General features: G+C 46.8%; 1 protein-coding gene across 1 annotated transcript in view; it reads right to left on the bottom strand.

The window, feature by feature from the left end:
- The window catches only part of LOC146829954 (GTPase IMAP family member 4-like), a 214127-nt gene that overhangs the window by 87609 nt on the left and 103171 nt on the right, over window positions 1-23347 (bottom strand). The window contains exon 3 of the mRNA XM_085603992.1: window positions 8776-8871. Within this exon, the coding sequence (XP_085460118.1) occupies window positions 8776-8871 (96 nt within the window). The remainder of the gene's footprint in view (window positions 1-8775; window positions 8872-23347) is intronic.

The following is a 23347-nucleotide window of genomic DNA, read 5'->3' as shown; positions in this document are numbered from 1 at the left end:
CGTTCTCGGAGTAATTTGTCAGCGGCTTGGAACGAATGTTCGGGAGACCTTATATGTATTATAGGTGTTTGGAAATTCCTATTATTATCTGGACATATCGGACGTATCGGATCAGTAAAACATCTATTATTATTACAAGATCTTCCTCTACCTACATAGGCTATAGTTTCTGACTGTCTTGTGGGTAATTCTAATTCTCCCTCTTCATTTTGTTCAAACTGGTCTACCGCCAATCTCTCTTCATGTATTCGTTCTATTTCTTTACGGATCTTTCGGCACATGGCTACTATACATGATTGCCTATCATGTTTCCCCTCTGATATATTCTGGCTCCATCTCGTAAGAATTTGCATTGCTTCCGGATTTACCCCCGGTCGGTCTTGATTTCTGATCACACAATATATGAGGAAACGCAACAGTTCCCCCTGTATCTCCACTTTCTGGTATTCCATAGCTCTGTTAATACATTCAGAATCTCGCCCTGTTTGGACAAAATGATATATATTATCTAGATGCATAGTCATTCCTGGTAGCTTCCCTAAATACATCGCAGCTCGTCTGATACGTAATGATGCCAGGATCATTTCGTCCTCTTTGCCGGGCACAGGGTCATATCTACAATCTACTAGAAGTTCCTTAAGCGTGCGGGTATTTATAAGTTTGGGCGTACGTGGATGTGCTGATTCTTGCAAGGTAAGCTTATTTATTCTGGGTGGCGTAGAAAAATCCAAGGGGGGAATTGTTGTACCTCCGATAGCACCTTCTGGGGTGCCGGACGTGAAAGGATTTGTTGAACGTGATACAGCAACTATAGGTGTGGGCACAGCTGTAGAAGCAGCTGTAGGAACAGATGTAGAGACAGATGTGCTTGCCGGAACTTGTGTCGGAGTTTGTTGTTGCGGAGGTACAGACACAAGGTCTTGACGTTGAACCCCCCCCGCAGACGGTCTATGCGGTGCGGGGTTAGCATACTCGGGAGCTGCGTCATCTAAATATGAGGAAAGGAAAACATCTTCTGCGGTTCTGGGATGCCCCTTTGGATGTGTTTTTATTGGAAACAATGGGGGTGGCAAGTCTTTTGGTATCTCCGGAGTAGCCTTAGGTAACCCTTCGGCCAGAAGTGGATACATACCATTCATAAGGGCATTTCTTTGTCTGTCTACTTGTTCTGATTTTACTCGTGTACCTTCTTCAATTAATAGATTTTCTCGGACTTTATTTGAATTCTCCTTACTTTTCTCTTCCTGTCTGAGTGCTTTTTCTGTACGTCTATGGGATTCTTTACGCCATAACTCAACGGCGTCTTTCTGTGACTGTCTAGCTTTCCTTTTCCATAACTCTTCCTCTACTTTCATGATGCACTCTGCATCCCAGGTCCCAGCTGCGGGCCACCTCTGACTTTCTGGTAATTCCTTAGTGTAGTCTACCCATAAATCAAGAAATAATATGGCGTCCAAGCCATGTTTGTGATACATGAAGTACCCTGGAGTGTCCCTAGGAGGAATAGGAACAGCTTCTTCGAGTACCCCTTTTCTAGTTGTGATCTGCCTTAATTTTGAAAAGAGCGGCATATTGCCAACTGATCTGATACTTAATCTTGAACACACTTAATACAAAGAACACAATGATGAACAGTCATTCATACCACAATATGCAGGACGTATTAACACGTTTAACATTTAACATTTAAATGAACAACAATGATGACGATGATCTAAAAACTAGTCACTAAGCATAATACTCGGCAATAACTAGATGCTTCTGAATTATATATTTGACATACTAGATATACTGCTAAACAGTACAGATACACTGCTGAAACAGTGCAGACCGGATTTGTGTACCCAAACCCGTCTTGACCGGCACAACCTATGTGCACGTCAGAACGCCTCCCCGGCAATGGTACTCACCGGGTAGCTCGGAACGGAAGGCCTCGGAACGGAACTGAACTGAACTGGACCGGACTGGACTCGACTCGAAAACTTCGGAACTTCGGAACATCGGAACCTCGGAACTTCGGAACTTCGGAACTTGGTGGGCCTCTGTATACCTCGGATCTTGCTCTCTCAGCTAGGCTCTGGTCGGGATACTTCGCACTTCTCACCGCCTCGTCTGGGTGTTGATCGCAGCCTCAGTCGCCCCCGCTTAACCGGAGGGAGATACAGGAAATCCTGCTGGTACGCGTTGTTGTCCGTCCAGCTGTGGCAGGAGACCGGGCCTGCAACGCACCACCGGCGTGTGAGATGAGAAAGTGTCCCTATTCGGGCGCCAATCATGTGGTAAATAATTTAATTACCGGGACTTAGTTTGATACGGAAAATTAATAAAAATAGCTCAGTAAAATAAGAGGCAGAATCCGTGGTATAAGAGGTTCGGAATGGGCTTTATTCCAATGGACAATTCGAATTGCGGACTCCAAGTTCCATCACCACGGAGGTTCAGGAAGTGAAGTACAATACATTATTGACAAGTAATCACTTTTATAGAATAGACATTACAATGAAACAGATGCAGGAGGCGTAACAATTGATAGTATAGATAAAACCCTACATGCGTAACTGAAAGGGGCGTAATTGGGCGTAACAAAGAAACGTCATTGGTTGTGATGTCACAAATGGGTGGATCTATGAAATAATTTCGCAATGTCAGCAGAAATACTTGGCAGAGATGCGCGCGCAGCAGCATGACGTGTGATTGACGTGCAACTAGGGGGTGAAGGGGACTTGACATTTAGCTCTACATGTGGAGACAAGAAGTCTGGGGGGTCAAGTCAACCTAATCCCAAATCATATCTAACATCCTATGTTTAAAGAACTATGTTATCCACAAAGGAAGGACTCTTGGACAAAATCTATTCTATACTGACTGTGTGTGCGTGCACAAGCGTCTAAGTGTCTACATGAGATGCAAGGGGCAGAAATCTTCCATGGTAACAGGGCTATGAATTACTTGCATGAAGACAGAGAAGCCGGGCCCTTTGCTCAGTAGCTGAAAGAAATGTTCCTCAGCCGATAACTTGAAGGTGAAATACAGTTTTTTGGCAGGCAGGCAGACCGGCCGAGTCAGGCATCGTTAGCCGCACAGGGAGTAGGACACAGTTCATGGGTACAGATGCGAGCTCAGACTGGAGCTGTCAGAGGTAGAAAGCAGGGAAAGGCTTGATGGTAGCATTCAGGGCCTACTCGCCTGAATTGCAAAAATGGAGTAACTGAGCCATATAAAGTCGGTGGCCTTTTGTACTTAGGAATCGAATATCCAGCCCATTCATGGCGGATCTGAAAGAGGACATCCTGACGGTGGACACAAATGTATTTGCGTCTTCATAACTGGAACTGGAGGGAACATACATGTACTTGTAGCATGTACATGAAACCGTTGGGGTCCAAGATAGGGGACATAACTGATCATAAAAATCCATATTTCCACAGTCCTGTAATGCATCTATCTAGCGCACAGGATCTGCTCCTCTATGAAGCGAGCAGAAGCAGGGACCAGCATGTGGCCGAACGTGGTCCTTCAAGGTATGGTAAGGAAAAGCCCACACCTATACTATAGCAACTATTGCCCCTCCACATTCCCTACACCGTGCCTCCCCTCACTCACACTATATTGTACTTGAAGGTTGCTTCAGCAGACACCATCCCCCACCCCCACCAAAACCAGCACTCCATGGACTCTACCCTCTCATAACAACATGGCACCTTGGGACCTACACCTCACAGTCTGCCACACCCCCTCCATCAAACAGTTCATCGCACACCGAACCCCCTCTCAGCAAAGCTTTCATGGTACATCTAACAATAATGACCTTCCTTGCCCCCAATCCGCGCATGCAGAGTTCCCTTTACATACAAATGTCTCCTGGGTTGCTAGGCATTCACCCACACGCTAAGGCTGAGTTGTTGCCCGAAACACCTGTGTCTCTTGGGCTAACACGTATTTAAATTACCCGTCTAGAGACTGAATTTGGTCACCCCGACCTGCTATAAATATATTTGCACGTACCAAGAACCTTTTAGGTGCCAACTTCAACCCAGTTTTAAGCTGCATACTGGATCCTAATTAAAATCACTAAATGTGGTAAATAAACGTCAATCTGTTTATTGGGCTTTCGTGGTTTATTTTAGGCTTCGGAGTGCTTTACATAAAACGTGTGCAATTTACACTGGAAGGATGAACAGTCGAGCTGGCCTGCCTGGCTCGCCGAGAGAGAAGGCATCTCTTCTCTGTGAGTGCGGTGGTGCGTGGTTGGTTCACTTTGCTCCCAGTATAATATGAATACATTTCTTCCTCACTGTGCGTATGTTTTTCACGAGCTAACCTGTTTACAGAAGGCATATTTTTATAGAAGGGGATGGGGTGTATCAATGATTAACTCGCCTACCTCTTCCCTGCTATGCTTTTCATATTATTGCCAACAGTAAATGTAAATTGATACTTGTATAGCGCACTACTCACCCGCAAGGGTCTCAAGGCGCTTGTACGAATACCGCTGTGGAACCCTTCCTGGTTTTCCCTGTGAGGCATCCACTCATGGGCACCCCCAAGGTAGAGGCCAGGCATCCTTAGCGTTGTGGGGGCTGTTGTGGAGATTAAGCAAGCTATTGCCCAGAGTTGCAGAGTGGGACTCCATGATTGGAATGGCACCAAGGCGAGAATTATCAGGTCTGTGGAATTTTTGAGCCCAAGACCCGCCGAGGCGGGGAATTGAACCCTGGTCCCAGGCTAGACCTCTGCATCTGCCGCTCTAATCATTGAGCCACACTTCTCCACAGTGTGTCCTTGTGTCCTACAAACAAGCGACACATACAGGGCGGTAAACACAGAGCATGCAAACAACTCCTTAGAGTGTGGATTCTAGCATTTAGTATTTTTTTTAACGAAAATAGTTTTTGTTTACTGTCCCTGTAGGAGCCACTTGCTTCTGACATTACCCACACTTGTTTTTTAAAACTTTTACCTATGCGGGTTCCCTTCAGGGTCCTAATTAGCTGCTGCTTCACTGTTTCATATGAACGCTCTCGCAACAACCACATTACCTAAACAGTTCCATCCTTTTAGCCTTATGACAATACTTAACAGCAACCTATGAACTTTTTCCCTACTGATGACGGAGAAATCCAGAAACACGTGTCTAGGGATACGCTATGAAAATCATGGAATTGAGCCAAGTGAAACTTCGAACTTTGTCCTTTGTCAAGAATAATGAACTACACTGACCAAGATGCTTAGAGGTAATGACGCCGAGACGTGAAGTCAGCGTGCTCCCACCACCTTCCCACAATTTAAAAGGCTCCCTTGAGCCACCTTGAGCTGACGAGCTCGGGAGTGCCTGCATGCCCTGAGTGGAATTATGCCCGAGAAAATTAAGCGGCAGCACGTCCAGCAACCTATGAACTTTTTCCCTACTGATGACGGAGAAATCCAGAAACACGTGTCTAGGGATACGCTATGAAAATCATGGAATTGAGCCAAGTGAAACTTCGAACTTTGTCCTTTGTCAAGAATAATGAACTACACTGACCAAGATGCTTAGAGGTAATGACGCCGAGACGTGAAGTCAGCGTGCTCCCACCACCTTCCCACAATTTAAAAGGCTCCCTTGAGCCGCCTTGAGCTGACGAGCTCGGGAGTGCCTGCATGCCCTGAGTGGAATTATGCCCGAGAAAATTAAGCGGCAGCACGTCCAGCAACCTATGAACTTTTTCCCTACTGATGACGGAGAAATCCAGAAACACGTGTCTAGGGATACGCTATGAAAATCATGGAATTGAGCCAAGTGAAACTTCGAACTTTGTCCTTTGTCAAGAATAATGAACTACACTGACCAAGATGCTTAGAGGTAATGACGCCGAGACGTGAAGTCAGCGTGCTCCCACCACCTTCCCACAATTTAAAAGGCTCCCTTTAGCCGCCTTGAGCTGACGAGCTCGGGAGTGCCTGCATGCCCTGAGTGGAATTATGCCCGAGAAAATTAAGCGGCAGCACGTCCAGCAACCTATGAACTTTTTCCCTACTGATGACGGAGAAATCCAGAAACACGTGTCTAGGGATACGCTATGAAAATCATGGAATTGAGCCAAGTGAAACTTCGAACTTTGTCCTTTGTCAAGAATAATGAACTACACTGACCAAGATGCTTAGAGGTAATGACGCCGAGACGTGAAGTCAGCGTGCTCCCACCACCTTCCCACTGTTTCTTGGACTGGCCTGCAGTGGTTACTACTGGACTTGAAAGAAGAGGAAAATGACTTTGAAGTAACTTTTATTTTTGCTACAGCAATCACCCAAGGGCTAGAAGAGAGCTAGCCTCCTGCAGGAGTCTCAGGCACATCAGGCTCCACCACCAGCCTCCTGTTTCCTCCCAGCGAAGATTTCTATCTGCAGGTGAGGCTCCTGTGAGTTCCAGGGCCTCTAGCTCTACTGTGGAGAAGAGAGTGCTGAAAATCGTCGCTGACGCCCGTTAGCGAGCCGCTGCAGCTGAAGAGCGTAAGGAAAATCGTCGCGCTGCTGCCGCCGAGTGCTTGCTACCGGAGATCATCGCATCACCTGTCTGCGGGCTGCCAAGCGTTCGCTAACCCGAAGATTATCACATTGCATGTTTGCGGGACTCAAAACAGTCGCTAACCAAAGATCATCGCATCGAGTTCATCGCTTCATGACATCGCAGAGTGGACGTTGAGCGTTCGCCATTTTTCATCGCATTGCATCAGGATCGTCGCTACCTCGCGGAATGCCTTTTTCTTTCATCGCAACAAGATCGCACACGCAACAGGCTCGGCGCCTCAGCCTCCCTTCGCGGCAAGGAATTTATTGCATCGCCGGCTTAGCGTGCAGAAGTTTGTTGCTTTGTCTTGCACACCAATCAGTGCATCATCCTCCCTTGTGGCAAGGATTCAGCGCATCGCTGGTCACACGTGAGGAAAATCATCGCTACAACTCCTTAGCGACATTTTTGTTGCTTTGCTACAGAATCCAGGTATCTTGTGAATAAAAGGGTCGCAGAGACCACTGCCTTGAACTGAACACCTCTTTGCACACCTTGAACTATTTTTGCAGCCTTTTTAGAGTAACCCTATTTTCCAGTATTGTGGATTTTTACTGTTATTGGTCTTGTGATAAGTCTATATATAAAGATACTTCGTTTTTATAACTACCTGTGTGGTGTGTATGCTCATAAAAGCTTCACACACTGCTTCTGAGATACGCCTAGCTGCTCGTGCTACGTTACCACAGGGTTGAGCAGGGGTTATCAGAGGGTGTAGTCTGCTTACTCTGACTTAGGAAGAAGGGTCCCTACTTGGACAGTGGCCAGCCATTGCCAACTAGAGACCCCCATTTCTAACAATCACTAGTACAAATCAGGTAGTAGAGTAGACACTAGTAATTATATGGTCCCGAGGGGCATTCTAGTCTTTGCGTAGTTAGCCCGAGCCATGTAACCATTTTACCTTTGTGTCTTTTATTTTTGCACACGCATCGTTTCCGCGCAGCTTGTTGTATAAAGAGTGACTCCTTTGAGCCCACATCAGCTCATACTGCTACTGTCTAAGCGCTGCGTACAAGGTCAAACAAAACAAGCCACTTTGGTATGGAGTTCTGGTGTTAGTCCATATTGATTATCCAAAATGCTACACTTTTTGGCACGACTGAGAAATGCTTGCAATATGCTAACGTGCACCATTTTTCTCCTAACAGACAGAAGATTCCCTTCTACAAACCAGATATTTGCAGAGCTTATGATGTAACCTGTACTAGGTTCTTCTAAGGTGAGGGGTCCACAGAATTCGCTCAGAGATCTTCATTTATAATTTTATATAAAGTATATTCCTACAAAGGGGATGGTGGTTCTTCCACCACTGTTCAGTTATCATGATTTCGCATTTTTTTTCTTCGTTCTATGGACTTGTAGTTGTTGTAAGTGTAACTAAGTGCAACAATGTTTATAGTTTTAATCTTATGCATTTTGCTGTTGGTGCTGCATTATAGAACAACGTACAGAGCTTGTCAGTTGCAAATAAAACTTTTGAACTTACATAGACTCGGTGGTATTTGGTGTGGATGGACTTACACGAGTGATCGAGTGAAAGGAAGGGTGTGCAAACTGTGCATGTACATTGCGTCCACGACTGAGAGGTCGGGAATGTTATGTTCTGGGTTGTCTACTCATTGGGTATCTTGGGGGGGTTCAGAGAGCTAATAGTAATGAAACACTATTATAACTAGTCGGGCAGGGGATTGTGGTGGGTTCTGTTCTGATTGAGGTTTGAGGAAGGTCCAACCTCCCATCACCAACATCCAATTTTCTTGTGCAAAGTTCTGTATGTGCAGAATCCCTACAACAGTAGTAGTATGTCCTATCTTATCAAAAATAGTAAAATCTGGTTGGGCATTTTGTTGTTGCGAATTATCAAAGCCTCAATGTTAAGAAAGCCTCAAGATTAAGAAGACTAGAAGTAGTAGAAGAGGACAACCCAAAGGACTGGACTCAATGGCTAGGGCTATTGGTGAATCTGAGGTTTGTTTAAAACCTTTGAAATAAAGAGTGGCCAACTGGGCAAGCTTAGCTACAGATAGACTAATAGTAGTAGTAAAGAGAGTCATAGCAGAGGCAGTTAGAGGCAGTGATAACAAGAATTTAGGAAAAGATAGTCTAGATCGAAAGAGAATTGGTAAAAAATAGCATTAGGAAACGGAAACAATAGTTCAGAAAAAATAAGGTGCAGTCAAAGTTAGGGAATAATAATTATTAATATTTAAAACAGGAAGACTTACTGGGGCCAGCAGCAGAGCCCTCGTCCTGGTCCTCCTGTCCCTGTTGTTCTTCAACTACTCCCGCCAACTTCGACCCTGTCTTCTTGCCCTTGGATGCTGATCATGAAAGATATAAGAAAGAAAGAGACAAACATTGATGATTGGTGTAAAACAAATCAAATATTTTTTTAAACGGTCAAAAAAACATTTATGTAAACAACAACTACAATAAAATTGACCTATCTAATCTGGTCGACTAGTAGTATCGGGGGATTCGCAGACCGACTAGTTATTATTTATCAACACTAATCCAGTGTTCCATTCTAATTCCAGAATACTAACTAAGCCTAAATACCACCTGACCTAGCTCACCTATTCCAGGCGTGCCAATTGTTCATTAAGTCTGCATTTCCACTTCTTTTAGTCCAAAAAAATACATAAATGGAGGACACATGCCTACATTTTTGCATGCACTAAATTGTTGGCTGGTTGATGCTGATGTTCTGCTAGTGCTAAGCCTATTACCAGTCCACTCAATGAACAAACTACAAAAGATTCTACTAAGGACTGGGGTAAGCAGCACTCAGCAGCATGTGACATAACAGAGGGTGCGTCACGCAGACCAATAAAAAATTACCAACTCATACTAATAGGTAACAAAGCTTAAGGGGTCCTTTAGGATGGAGGGCGGATGTCCTCCGCCGGGCGGGCGGTTGCAACCGCCGGACCAGCGGCAGACATCCACTCGCCATCGAAGCCCTGAACACCGCCGGTCCGATTAGCATTGCGGTCGTGACCACAGTGGTGTGATTTTCCGCCTGACACTTTTCCGCCGGTTGCAGTCAGCCCGCTTGCCTGGCCTGCGGAGCTGGACCTCTACAATTGTGGCGGATCAGGGCCAAGCACCACCGGCACGATTATGATGTAGGCGGTAGCCAGCTTTCTGCGGCGGTGGAACCGCTATGGAAAGGCATATGGAGAATGTCTACGGGGGTCCATTGCAAACCCCCAATGTGTTGGGGGGGTGGGTGCACTGGGGGGGTACCATGTCCCTGTACCAGGTGGCAGGCACTGTGCAGTGCCTGCAACATAGTGCAGAGACAAGCAGGACATGCTTGTTTGGACATCGTGGCAGTGCTGCTGGCAGCACCGCCTGCCACAATGTTAACCGCCGCTATCCGACTGCCCAGGTCAGATTTCCACTGTGAAGCATAATAATTGAACCAGCGGTTTTCCCGCGGTCCTGGCGGGTGGTGTTTTCCCGCTACCATGGTGGTAGGGGTGCTTTTCCGCCCGTCATCCTAATGGACCTCATAGTATCAATCCACCACTATCTCTTAGTGACAGGACAAAGGAAGGACTAGAGTCTCTCTTGTGAGAAGGTGGGCTGATATATGTTGTCTACTAGTTCTAGTGGGCACGCTGTATCAGTTCAAACAACCTCTTATGGTGATAGGTTAAAGACAACCTTATGTGAAAGCTGTCCTAGTGGTAGCTATGGAGAGCAGCCTTCAGGCTAAATCTTGAAGGAATGTAAAGCAGCTTGTTTTACCAGTCTATAATCTCTTGAACGATCAAATGAAAAGACAACCACACCAGGTATATATTCAAAATATATGTATTTAAGATAAATCACAACCCTCTAGTCTCTTTATGAGACTGGAGTTCGAAGTACTTCAGTTCCAATTGTTTAAGCATCAGTAAAAGCACAAATACACGTTTGGGCCCTAGGGGCGTACCAAACCATATACTAAAATAGTGGTATAAGAACCACGACTGAGATAGGCAAGGTGCCTATCGCCTTTAGAATTGCTGGGACCCCAAGGAACCACCCAAGGTAGGGATGTCGGGGACCCACGGGAGCCGTATGCAGTGTAGAATCACAACCGCGTGTTCCTATTACTTTCTATGGGGAATGTCGCGGTTGGAATTTTAAAGATTAGGGGCACTTCAAATCGAACTAGGACCAAACCCTTTTGGACTAAGACAGTTCTAGGGCTAGCACCCTAGAGAGTACTGGAGTACTTGAGTTACCTCACCCAGGGAAGCCGGGTGCATAGGTGTCTTTTGGTGTCGGGTCTCGTCGTCGATTCCAATGGAAGCCTGCAAAGAACTGCTGCTGCCGAGAAGAGGAGAAGTGTCCGGAGAGATCCAAGCCTGGATCTAGGATGTAAGGAACCTGAAAGCAGATGGGACAGAGTCTGGGTCACTTGCCAGTGACCTAGGGCAGGATGGACCAATGCCCACAGATGTCGGGTGCTTCAGGTAAATTGTCGGGTGTCTTGACTCTTCAGCCACGAGGTCCAGGAGGCGTCGACGAAGTCCACAAGCCGGATTCGAGCTGTCCCACGAAGTCTGTCGAGCGCTGTGGTTTTGGCGACCAGAAAGGACCCAACAAGCCTTGGCAATCAGAGAAAGGACTGCGGTGCAGACCAGCAAGGTCTGATGGACTCACCCAGCGAGGGTAAGTAAGCACAAGTCTCGAGCAATCAGAAAAGAACAGTTAGAAGTAGAGTTGCCTTCGTGGGGACCTGCTAGCCAACGGGCTAGTGATCGCGAAGGAGCCTCGAGTGGTCGCACTTGGAGCTTGCGCACGGGTCACTCGTGAAGTGGAGGCCAACAATCTTCGGTGCAGGAAGTGCTCAAGGCTGGGGCTACTCGGAGCCCAAAGCACAACTTCGAGGATGACCGGGAAGGTGTTGCTGCTGCAAAAGTTCACGGTGTCCAGGGGTCACGGTTCCACATTACCCGCGATAGCCACGGGCCTCAGCTTTGCTGTGGACTGAGGGTAGCCTCGGGGAATTCTGAAAATCCACCTCTGGTGATGGAGAGACTTCGATATCTGGCGGGAGCTTCAGCAATGCAGACCGGTCAGTTGCTTCTTTGGTGCCTGCCAAGCAGGGGAATCACTCCTTGACCCCAAGGGAGATTTCTTCCATCTTCTAGTTGAGATAGAAAGTCGAAGGTCTAGGATATATGTTTCAGAGGTGTGTCCAGGGTAATCTAAAGTCCTAGGGATGGGGTTCCTATACTTATACTAAGTTTAGGGGATGGACTACCTCTAAGGCCCCACCTATGGGTGGGCCTGGGGTGGGGGTGGTTACACCCCTTCCCCTTTGTCCAGTTTCGCACCAGAGCAGTGCCCCTGCAACCAGTTTGAACTGGGCTTTGCCCAGGGACACCTTGTGTGCCCCAGGCAGTGTCTCAAAAGCATTCTGTGAATGCTCCCACCCTGCCCCAATACACATCTGCCTGTCTGGGGAGGTGGTTACACCTCCTTGTGACAGGAAACCTATTGTCCAGGCCTCCCCTGCCGGAGTTTCGGTCAGCAGCAGGAGGCCAGACCCGTGTCTGTGGCAGTGGCATCCATTTTGTGATGCCAGGGCTTTGAAAGGATTTAACCGGGTTTAGTCAGTGTGAACATGTCTCTCCCTCTAGAAGGGTGGAATGCTACCCCCGCCGCCAGACCTGGCGGGGGAAGGGGGGTAGTATTCCAAAGTGTTTGACACCAAACACGATATGTTTTGATGCAGCCATTCCAAAGTTAGCATTTACCGCGAGGTTATAATGCACTTTAGAGTATATGGTATGGCTGTATCACAGAACAGGCATAAGGAAGGATTTCCGAAAGCTGCAGAGGGGCTCCGCTCATGCTGGGGCACCCTCTCACATAAAACCAAGCACTCTGCCTTCAGGATTGTCAAGGCCTGCCATAGGAGTGGTCTATAGGTTTATATGTGTCTGTATAAGGTAGTGATATAGGTAACCCATACCACAGTAAGGGGTGCAAGCACACCCTTACCCAAGTTGCAGTAGCAGACCTGTGGTGTCATTTTGGAGTGCTTCCCAGGGGTGGCATAATACATGCTGCAGCCCCTGGTATGCCTCTGAGGTACCAATGCCCTAGGTACATAGTATACCATATACTGGGGGCTTATAAGGCACTCCAGAATCCAATTAGATATGTACCTAATGTACATGAAAACCATTTTAGAGAGGAAGCAGCTAGGCTGTGGTCCTGATTAGCAGGGCCACAGCCAGACTAAAGTCGAAAAACAGTGAAAGACCAGCAAAAAGTGGGGGTACCCATGTGAAGCAGATGCTACTCTCCTACACCTGTGTCATAACAATCACAGAAGACATTTAAACGTAATTCGCCTGCAATGTAAGCAGCAGCATTCTAGCTGGTCAGAAATAATATATTCGCAATATATAACACAGAGCAGAAGAACAGACACAAAGTAGTAATAATTAAATAGCTACTCACCAAGCCCCGGGACCTCCACTCCTAGCAGGTCCAGCAGGTCCTGCTCCCGGTCCAGGATATCGGACCACCGGTGCGTCAACTGGTTATGGGTGCGCCGGATACCAGAGAGGCGAAACACCGCCGGTGCACCATTCCCCAACGCTGCTGACATTCCCGGAGCCCGTACCCGGACTCAGGCCTGCCGCCTGCTGCCAGGGTTAAGGGAAGGTGGCGCTGCACAAAAAAATCCAGTGCGGTCACCTCTGCCTCTAAACATAAGGCCCCTGCCGGCACCCCGTGTGGATGCCACCTTCTGCAAGGAAGGCGGTCGCTGCTCTGGCTACGGTGAGCCCTGTGGCCCTTTGCCATGGTTCCGGGTAGGCAGGGGGCAGGAACGAAAAGGTAAAAATTTAAAAAGTAAGTAAAAGAAATCAAAAAAGCAGGTAATAGAAAAATAGTGAAAAAGTAGTTAAACACACGCAAAAAGTAGACAAAAACAAAAAATATAGAATCAGGAAAATAGAAAGATAGATAATAAATATAAAAGATCAAAAAAAAGTTCCCTGAAACAAAGGATTGAAAAGATAGAGGGAGGATTGAAAAGCAGGCCCCAGAACCATAGCAATAGAGTAAAAAACAAGATGGCCAAGCCCATTGCGACCACATGGGCAAGTCCGCGCGATATCCCCCCCAACACGCAAAAAGCGTCACGAACATGTAATACGCGTTCCCGAACAGGAAATACTTTTCGCGAACGAGCGTGAGCATGCAATGCGCGACCCGGAACAGGAAATAAGCATCGCGAGCTGGGGGGACAAGTGAAAACAAGAAGGCCGCACCCATCAGCGACCGCATGGGCAAGTTGGCTACACATTTTCAACACGATTATGCAAAAAAAACATCGCGAACAGGCTGGGCAAGCACTTCCGCATCATCGCGATATTTCCATGTGTTTGTGGAGATTTTTGACACCTTCGCAGAGATTTGCTTAACGCGATTACGCAAATTCCGCCCACCTCTAATTGCTACCATGGATTGCTCTGATGTGCTGGAGTATCCTCTTGTGGATCTGCAACTTGGCACTACCAACATATTGCAGGCCACGTGGACACTCCAGCACATAGATCGCAAACTCGGTCTTGCAGGTGAGAAATTTGGCAAATCAAAAAAAGTTTTTCCTATGGAAACTAGATTCTAACTATAACTACCTACTGGCGACCGCCAGTTGGTGATATATAAATATATATATATATATCTATATATTACCTACTGGCGGTCGCCAGTAGGTAGTTTTGTTAGGACCCAGTTTCCATAGGAAACTCGTTTTTAGGTCGAGGACTACCGGTCTGCCGAAAGGCAGAACCGGAAGTCGGAAATTTAATGACTTGGAGAAGAGGGGCTTGAACCCGCCCCTCTTCTCCCCTGTTCTCCATTGGCTGGCCTCGTAAATGCTGGCCAGCCACTGGAGAAGAGGTCAGTCACTCCGATTAGGCCCCGTCCTTTTCGGATCGGGGGGCGTGTTTTTTGCGAGAAGTCTCAAGGAGGAGACAACAGCAAAACACGCCCCCGAATCCGAAAAGGACGCTGCGTTTGTGCTTGCCTCTCCCGCTTTCAGCACATTGTTTGCAAAGTGGAAGTTTCAGAAATGTTGAAGATGTGGGCATGTAAATCGGCGATCGCTGCACTGTAAAATAATTGCCATCGCTTTCATCACATTGTTTGCAAAGTGGAAGTTTCAGAAATGTTGAAGATGTGGGTGCCCCTCTCCCTTTGCTCTGGTGTGAGGTGATTGGCGCAGCTCTCGGGGTGCCCCTCTCCCCCTGCTCTGGTGTGAGATGGCTGACGCAGCTTTGAGGGTGCCCCTCTCCCCCTGCTCTGGTGTGAGGTGGCTGGCGCAGCGTTGAGGGTGCCCCTCTCCCTATGCTCTGGTGTGAGGTGACTGGTGCAGCTCTCGGGGTGCCCCTCTCCTCCTGCCCTGGTGTGAGATGGCTGACGCAGCTTTGACGGTGCCCCTCTCCCCCTCCTCTGGTGTGAGGTGGCTGGCGCAGCGTTGAGGGTGCCCCTCTCCCTTTGCTCTGGTGTGGGGCGACTGGCGCAGCTCTCGGGGTGCACCTCTCCCCCCTGCTCTAAAGTGCCAGGTAAAGCAAGGAGGGAAGGCCCCTCCCTGTTCTTAACCCTCATGGCCTCGCTGAGCCGGGTCACTCTGGCTTTGCATCTCGCTGCGGTCTCGTGCTGAGCTGCTTAGTGAAACCCTCGTCTACCTCCACCGCCCTGACCAGAGGCGGGAGTGCTCCGCTGTGACTCATGTGCGAGTGACTCACACAGATTGACTGCAAACGGCAATTATCGCCTCTGGAGCGACAGAGTCGGCGCTCTCCTCCAGGCATCTGCGATCTTCCTCTTCAGTAATTCCGCAATCAGCACAGATGTATTGTCTCGGGATCTGGCACGAGGCGTTCTCTGATAATCTTTTCCGGTGCAATGACCACTGATATGTAAATCAGAGACCTTCGGGCACCTGGAGATTGGTCTGGGCTCTGTGCTGACATCACAACGCCCTCTCGAGCGCCAGCATGCAACGGCTAGTACAAACAAACAACAAGCATTTACAATGCAATGGTCTCGGCATTGGTAAAGTTAGAGCTATTGGCATTGCTCATGACATTAGTTTTGTTTATGTTTTTAAAACATTTAAAGAAACAGCATTGTCATGAGCAATGCCAATAGCTCTAACTTTAACAATGCCGAGACCGTTGCATTGTAAATGCTTGTTTCTTTTCCCAATAACTTTGGCGCCGGTTGACAAATCTTCGTGAAATTTTCAAAACTCGTGGGGTGCTCCCATCAGCTCCTATCTTGGAAGTTTTGGGGTGATTAGGCAAGTGGGGGCCGAGAAAAAGGGGGGGTCCAAAACGTGTTTTCTTCATGTTATTTTCCATAGGAAAATTTTGACACGGCTACTGCCCGAACTGCTGTACGGAATTACACCAAATTTGGCAAAAAGGTAGCCCTTGTTTCAGAAAGCACTCTTTTTCTTAAATGGTGTACATCTGTTCATTAGTTCCTGAGAAATTCAAAATAAAGTGGTCAGAAAATCAATTTTTCATAGGAAACTTTAGACACGGCTACAGCTCGAACTGCTGAACGGAATTACACAAAATTTGGCATAAAGATAGCCCTTGTTTCAGAAAGAACTCTCTTTCTTAAATGGTGTAAATCCATTCAGTAGTTGCTGAGTGTAGGAAGGTGGAATCTGACTGCATGGTTGCCCCCAATTTTTTCATGGTGTTTGAATGGTTTTTGACTAGTCTGACTGGGATCCTGCTATCCAGGACCCCAACCTATCTGCTTACTCCCTTAAATGACTGGTGTGCATATTCGATGCACTAGTGATTGGATACGGTGGTGCCTTATGAGCCCCTAGTATATGGTACCTTAGGTACCTAGGGCATAGGTACTTCACAGGCCTACCAGGGGCTGAAGCATGTATTATGCCACCCCTGGGAAGCAGACTAAATCTGACACCACAGACCTGCTACTGCAACCTGGGTGAGATCGTGTTAGCACTCCTCACTGAGGTATAGGTCCCTATATCTCACCTTACACACACATATAAACCTATCAGTCACCCCTAAGGCAGGCCCTATCAATCCTGAGGGCAGGGTGCTTGGTTTGCAATGTTAGGGGGTGCCTCTGCATGAGCTGGCAGAGTCTATTCTCTGTGGCTGTTTGTGGATGTGGTAAAAACCACATACTCTTAAGTGCATTATAACCTACCGGTAAATGCTAACTTTGGAATGACTGCATCAAAACATGTTGTGTTTGGGGTCAAACAACTTGGAATCATACCCCCACACCAGGAACTGGTGTGGGAGTATGATCCCACCCTTCTAGAGGGGACGACATGTACCCACTGTGGAAACACAGTAGAAATCTGAAAGAGCCCTGGCATCACAAAATGGATGCCACCAGCAAAGACACTGAAACTGGGCTGCCCTACAGCTGCTGACTGAAACTCACAGTGGAGGAGGCCCAACAATAGGCATCCTGTCACAGGGAGGTGTCACCACCTTCCAGACAGGATTTAGTGAATTGGGGCTGGGTGGGGGCACTCCTAGAGTGCTTTGAAGTCCTGCACTGGGGGAGCAGTAGGCTCCTCTGTGCATATGCCAGCTCAAACCGGTTCAGGGGCTACCTGTCCCTGCTCTGGCGTGAAACTGGACAAAGGGAAGTGGGAGTCCGAAGTCCCTGCAGCCCCAGAAGTGGATTTCCTGACTTCTCGACGGCCATTGTGAGTCCCCAGATGAGCTGAGGCGAGTGGACCCCACGAGTGACGTGGAACAGCAATACCTGAGTACCGTGCACTATGGTCGAGTGCAACCCTTCACAACAATCTACAAACTTGTGCATTGGGCCACATGTGGTCCAAGCCTCCAGCAGAATTTCCACTGAAGATCAGAGGCCTACCTTGTCCCGAGTGACCGTGGGCTCCTGTTAAGTGAATCCTCTCAAGGCGTCTTCACAATTCCTTGCCTGTTGGCTTGTGGGTCCCCTGAAGACTTTCTCATCCAACCAAAGGGCTCCCCTGGTTGCTCCAGGCCTGCCCTCACTTACCCTTGCTTGGTGAGTCCCTCAGACCTTGCTGGTTTGCACCGCTGACTTTCTTCAATTTCCACGAGACTTGCTGTTTCCAAGGCTTGTTGGCTCCAATCTGGTTGCCGAGACGTCAGTAAGCTGCAGACATCATGGGACACTCCGAATCCAGCTCCTGGTCATCGTTGATGCCTCCTGGACCTCTTGGCTGAAGAGTCAAAACACCCTTGATCACCTGAAATCACCCAACTTCCGTGGGCATCCATCTTCCTGGCCCCGGGTCACTGGCAAGTGACTGTGAACACTGTCCTTTCTGCTTTCAGGTCCTCTTCATCTTGAATCCAGCCTTGGATTCCCCAGGACACTTCTCCAGTCTTTGCACGCAGCAAATCATCTTCGGCTTCCATAGAAAAAGACGACACATTCCGACACCAAAAGACACCTATGCACCCGGCTTCTCTGGGTGAGGTAACTCGTGCATTCCGGTGCTCCAGTGTGTGTTGGCCCTCGAATTACTTACCTTGTAAGTGGCTTGCTTGTAGACTTCCTCGAAGTACCCTAGAACTTTAAAAATCAAACCGCGACTTGCTCCATTGAAATCAATAGGGAACCCGCAGCGGTGTTCTCACACTGCACGCGTCTCCCGTGGGTATCTTACTTACCTGCCTTGGGTGGATTAGTGAAACCCCAGCGATTCTACAGGCCCTAGGCCTTGTCCCCTCGCAAGTCGACATTCCTAAACCTCTGTTTTAGTATATGGTCTGGTACGCCCCTAGGGCCCCAGCCATATTTGTGCTTAACTTATTGTGAAACGTTGATATTTGCATATGTGTCTGACTTCTAATCTCATAAAGAGATTAGTAGAGTGTGTCTAGTAATAAATACATATATATTTGATATATATACCTGTGTGGTGTCCTTTTCATTTGGTAATTCAAGAGATTATAAGGTAAAACATGCTGCTTTACATTCCTCTGAGACTTAGCCTGAAGGCTGCTCTCCACAGCTACCACTAGGATAGCTTTCTTTAAAAGGTTGTCTTAAACTTATCTACCATAAGAGTCGAATTGGACTGGTGCAAGGTGGCCACTATAACTAGTGACCAGCGTATGCCAGGCCAACTTCTCAAACTGAGAAAATCAAAAAATAAAGTTTCAATATATAGAGGCACGGTGGATCCGCGAACACTCCCGACCACGAGCTTCATTCTAATTGGCTGTCAACACTCCAAACCAGGAAGTGTTGGCAGCCATCTTGTGACTCGGTAGAACCGAGTCGAATGGAAAAAAGGAAACAAAGGTGAAAATAAAGAAAATGAGGAAGGGTAGAAACACCCTGACCCCCTAGGCCTGCTCAGGGGGTCCCACAAGGACCCCCAGGGACAAAAAAAACATTATTTTTAAAGCAGCGGAAGGCGCGCTGGAGGCGTGGATCCGGACAAGACATAAAATAAAAAAACGAAGCAAGGGCTTCCTCGCTTCGTTAAGTTTAAGCCCCCTGGTGGGCCAGGTTCCGGGGGGATTTTGGAAATGTAAAACTGAGGCCCGCGGGGGCCCCCACAGCCCCGTTGACTGCCACCTCTCCGGGGCTCTGTTTTTTAAATTAAAAAATACCTGTGTGGGGGGGCTCAAGCCCCCCCACATGCCCTGGGGTCCACCACCTCCCGGGGCTGGCTCCTGCAGTGTCCCGGGGGGTCCCACCCCTGAGACACTGCTGTTTTCTATGAAAGGGCGGTAGCACATCTCCCGCCCTAACATAGCAAGCTCTGGTCTGGATTTTGGAAGAGGGAGCAGGGAAACCTGCTCTCTCTTCCAAAATCTAAAGCAGATTGCTTTTCCACATGGGGAGCTGCATGTCAGCAGCTCTCCTTCTGGAAAAGCAATGTTGGCTTCCGCAGGACGCGGGGAGCCGGCGAGACCGTGGGGGCATTGGGGCTCCCCCATGGTCCCCAACGAAGTGGCTAGGCCCTAGGGGATGGGGTCAAAGGGGCGAATATAAATTACTGGTAGGAGACAGTTTTATTTTTTAAACATTTGGAGACGCGGCCCTGGTGTGAACGCGAGGGGTGCGCAGCTCCCAGTGCGGACCCCTGGTGTGAACGCGAGGGGTGCACGGCTCCCACATGGTCCCCTGGTGCGAACATGAGGGGTGCGCGGCTCCCAGTGCGACCCCCTGGTGTGAACCTGAGGGGTGCACTGCTCCCAGCAAAACATTTTTAGATGTTTTTATTATAAACCTAGGTTATATGTTTGGACCTTGGGTGGCTCTAAAAAGAGCCCTTGTGTTTATTGAGAGGTTTTTGTAGCTGTAGTAAGTGCCGATGCAGAGTCTTAAGTTGTTGAGAAGGACTCTGTTTACCTTGTCTGTGAAGTGTACACTGTCACTCCTGCAGATACCATCCATATCAAAACGCATATTGTTGTTGTATATGGACCCCATACTATGGTCTCTGAGATAAGCAAAAACAGCTTTATTTAAATTTTTTCTAGCGTTCTCAATCTGTGGACAGAAATGATTGAACCAGTTCCATTTCTGTCTTTGGCATATGTTAGAGTAGACAAAGGCAGTTTGGGGGAAAAGTAACATCAATTCTGCAAAGGTGTCCTTCATTAGCATTTCCAGACCTACCCCAGTCAATGTGCCTAGGCCATTGCCACCACAGTGCACAATTATGAGGTCAGGGTGTTGGAGATGCAAAAATGATTTAACCAATGGCATCAATTGGTGCCACTTTAATCCTGTCTGTCCAATCCATTTAATGTCTACATTTTGCCAAGCTAGGTCTTTGTCAATACCTCTGCTTTCAGCATACCTTTTGCACCAGAAAACATAGCTGTGCCCAATAATCCACACAGAAAGCATCTTGAAGGGATCTCTGTAGGTAATCAGAAGATGTCTGTAGCTGAGGTAGGCAGGTAGCAGAATGAAATCTATCCAAAATGGTGGACAAGATGCTGTGTTTTAGAAAGTAGAGATTTGATTGGCTGTTTAAGAAAATTCTACATTCAATTATAGGGTGAATTTTACTTTGTTTAAAAAGCATGTTTCTGATTGGTTAGTAACAAATGTAGGAAAGGTACAGCAGAAAGGATAAGGGCATGCTTTGCAAAAGCAACCATACTTGCTGTTGTAGTTTGCCAAAATTCTGGGCTGAACTTTTGACCTGACAGTTAAGTTTAATATTGCATGAGCTGTTGCTATGGAAACTGGCATTAAGCACAAGGGGTGAAGATGTCAGTTGAAAAGTGTTAATATCTATGACCAATGGAAATTCGTTTTTCAATTTGAAAAACACTGGGAAGCAATGTAATTTGTGTCTTATGTGTATATGGATGGAAAAATTGTCAATACTGGTTTGACTTTGGAAAGTGTGCTGTTCTATATTGACTGTGTGTTAAACACAATCCTGTCTGAGTGTGTGAAATTTTTCAGTCAACAGATTTATTTAAAAGGTGAGTTATATTTTTTGAGATTTAGTTGATTTAGATTTCACATTTTTCTGAAACTGTGCTCTTTAAATTAAATTATTAAATGTATAGATATATATTGGGATAATTTCTATTATATTTGAAGTTTGTTTAAAAAATAGTATGTGCAGTAATATATATTATTAAGTGTCTTGAAAGGTATAGTTGAATGATGCCTTTTATTTATTATTAATTGGTTAAATATGCACTAAGAATGTGTATTTTAAAAAATGTTAATATAAGGTGCAGTTTATTAGGAATGATTATATCTTCTCTGTAAAAAGGTATAGTTTAATAATATTGCATTATTATAGATAGTTTGGAAAAAGGAGGTACAACTGTGCTGTTTGCAAGATGATCTTATAAGGTGTTAATAATTATGATTTTGATATTAGTTTGTACAGTTTGTGCGGTTTTAGAAATAGTCAAAATGTAGCTCAAAAGAAAACAGTATTTTTATTCTTTCTGGTATGTAGTAGTTATCTACTTAAGTAGATAGTATGTCATGACTCATGTATTTGTTTAGATTGCTTTAATAAATGTTTTATTTATATCTACTGAATTAATGAGAGGTACCTAACAGATTAGAGGAATGCAAAGGTAGTGAATATGTGATTTTATAAGTGCATGAGAAGTGATTTACCGGTCTTAGGAAGCTTGGTTCCAGTCCAGGGAAGACATGGCCTGGCAGTTCGGTCTGGACTGTTCCCATGAGGCACAGGGTCAAGACTGATTTGCATATGGCTGGGTCCAAACTCGGGTGGCGTAGTGGGCAAAAGAACAATGGATTTAACCCAGATCTTTTGACTGGGGGAGAATGTTTGCATTGTCAGCATTCCGTCCATCATTTGTTTACTGTAACACATTTCGCCCCAAGTGGTATGGGTATGCCCAGACGTGGGTCCCTTGCTCACTGTGCCACTCGATTCAAGCTAGCCTGGCTTAAGAAGGGTGACATACCCTGAAACCTGTCCCAGGATGCTTGTTTCCAGTCCAGGGAGGACCTGGCCTGGCAGTTCTATCTAGACTGTTCCCATGGGGCACAGGGTCAAGACTGATTTGCATATGGCTGGGTCCAAACTGGGGTGGCGTAGTGAGCAATAGAACAGTGGATTTAACCCAGATCTTTTGACTGGGGGAGAATGTTTGCATTGTCAGCATTCCGTCCATCATTTATTTGCTGTAACACCATGGACAGGCTGGCGGGGAATAGCTTTGGGGGCCTGTTGCGGGCTCCCGGAGGGAGGGGGGGGATGGAGGGCTGCACTTAGGGGGTGCCGGTCGCATCCTAATCAGTGGTGTGGGACCGCTGCACGTCTGGCGGACGGTCCCAGCACCGCTAGGGTGGCAGGCAGAGGAAAGTCTGCCTGCCATCCTAATAATCCCCATAGTTGGGTTTTTCTCATGCATGTAGGAGGAGTTATTATTTTTTTTAAACATCTTTTTTTTATTGATTTCATTTAGTACATTTTCCTTACTAAAACGGTACAATAGCAGAAACACTCTTGCTTTACAACATCAGTTACATATTTTTACAATTTCACAACCTTTTCTTCAACATAGCTTCATCATTCCGAGGGCTCACCCTCCTCTCTTTCTGGTATTATTGTTGTGTAGTTCCTATATAACCTATACAGGAGCTGCGCGTTTGGACAACATATACTGTGGGATTGGTGGACGACTGATTCCGTGCACCCCCACCAAATACGTTGGCCTTTCTGTATTAGCCAGCTCACACTGCCACTAGAATCTCCTCTTAATGCCGAGAGAATAGTTCTTGGCAACCATTGAACATGACAACCCTGATCCCTCAGAATCTTGGAAACAATATACTATGTTTCGCTCAGTCATTCAAGGTCACTTAGTCTGTCTCAGAGAGATACAGAGAATAAACAGGCAGGCGTGTTCAATAAAGATTTATTGAACAGCTGGAATTCCAGTGTAGAATAGATGAGCTGCAACAAAAATTAGACAGTGGCAGAGATATATGATTAGAAGCACTAAGAAATTAAATGGATGGTATAGCTCTACCATCTTGAAGAAATCATGAATACATTTGAATATAGAAAACACATGATAAAAGATAGCATACTCCTATGATGCCTCCTAACTAGACGTACCTAACTGTACCTAGTATGTGTGCAGGTGTTAAGCCAAGAATCCCTCTAGGATTAAATCAACCCCAATACCTGAAGTGAGAGACTGTGGGACCCCATCCTGGTCTCGAGTTGGATACCCCACAAAGGATGTAAGACCAATGTGAGGTGGAGTGTCTGCATGCAGGAAC

The sequence above is a fragment of the Triturus cristatus genome, chromosome 5_1, assembly GCF_964204655.1.
Source record: "Triturus cristatus chromosome 5_1, aTriCri1.1, whole genome shotgun sequence".
NCBI classification, from domain to species: domain Eukaryota; kingdom Metazoa; phylum Chordata; class Amphibia; order Caudata; family Salamandridae; genus Triturus; species Triturus cristatus.
The sequence above is the reverse complement of the archived record's forward strand: the minus strand, read 5'-3'. Positions and strand labels throughout refer to the sequence as shown.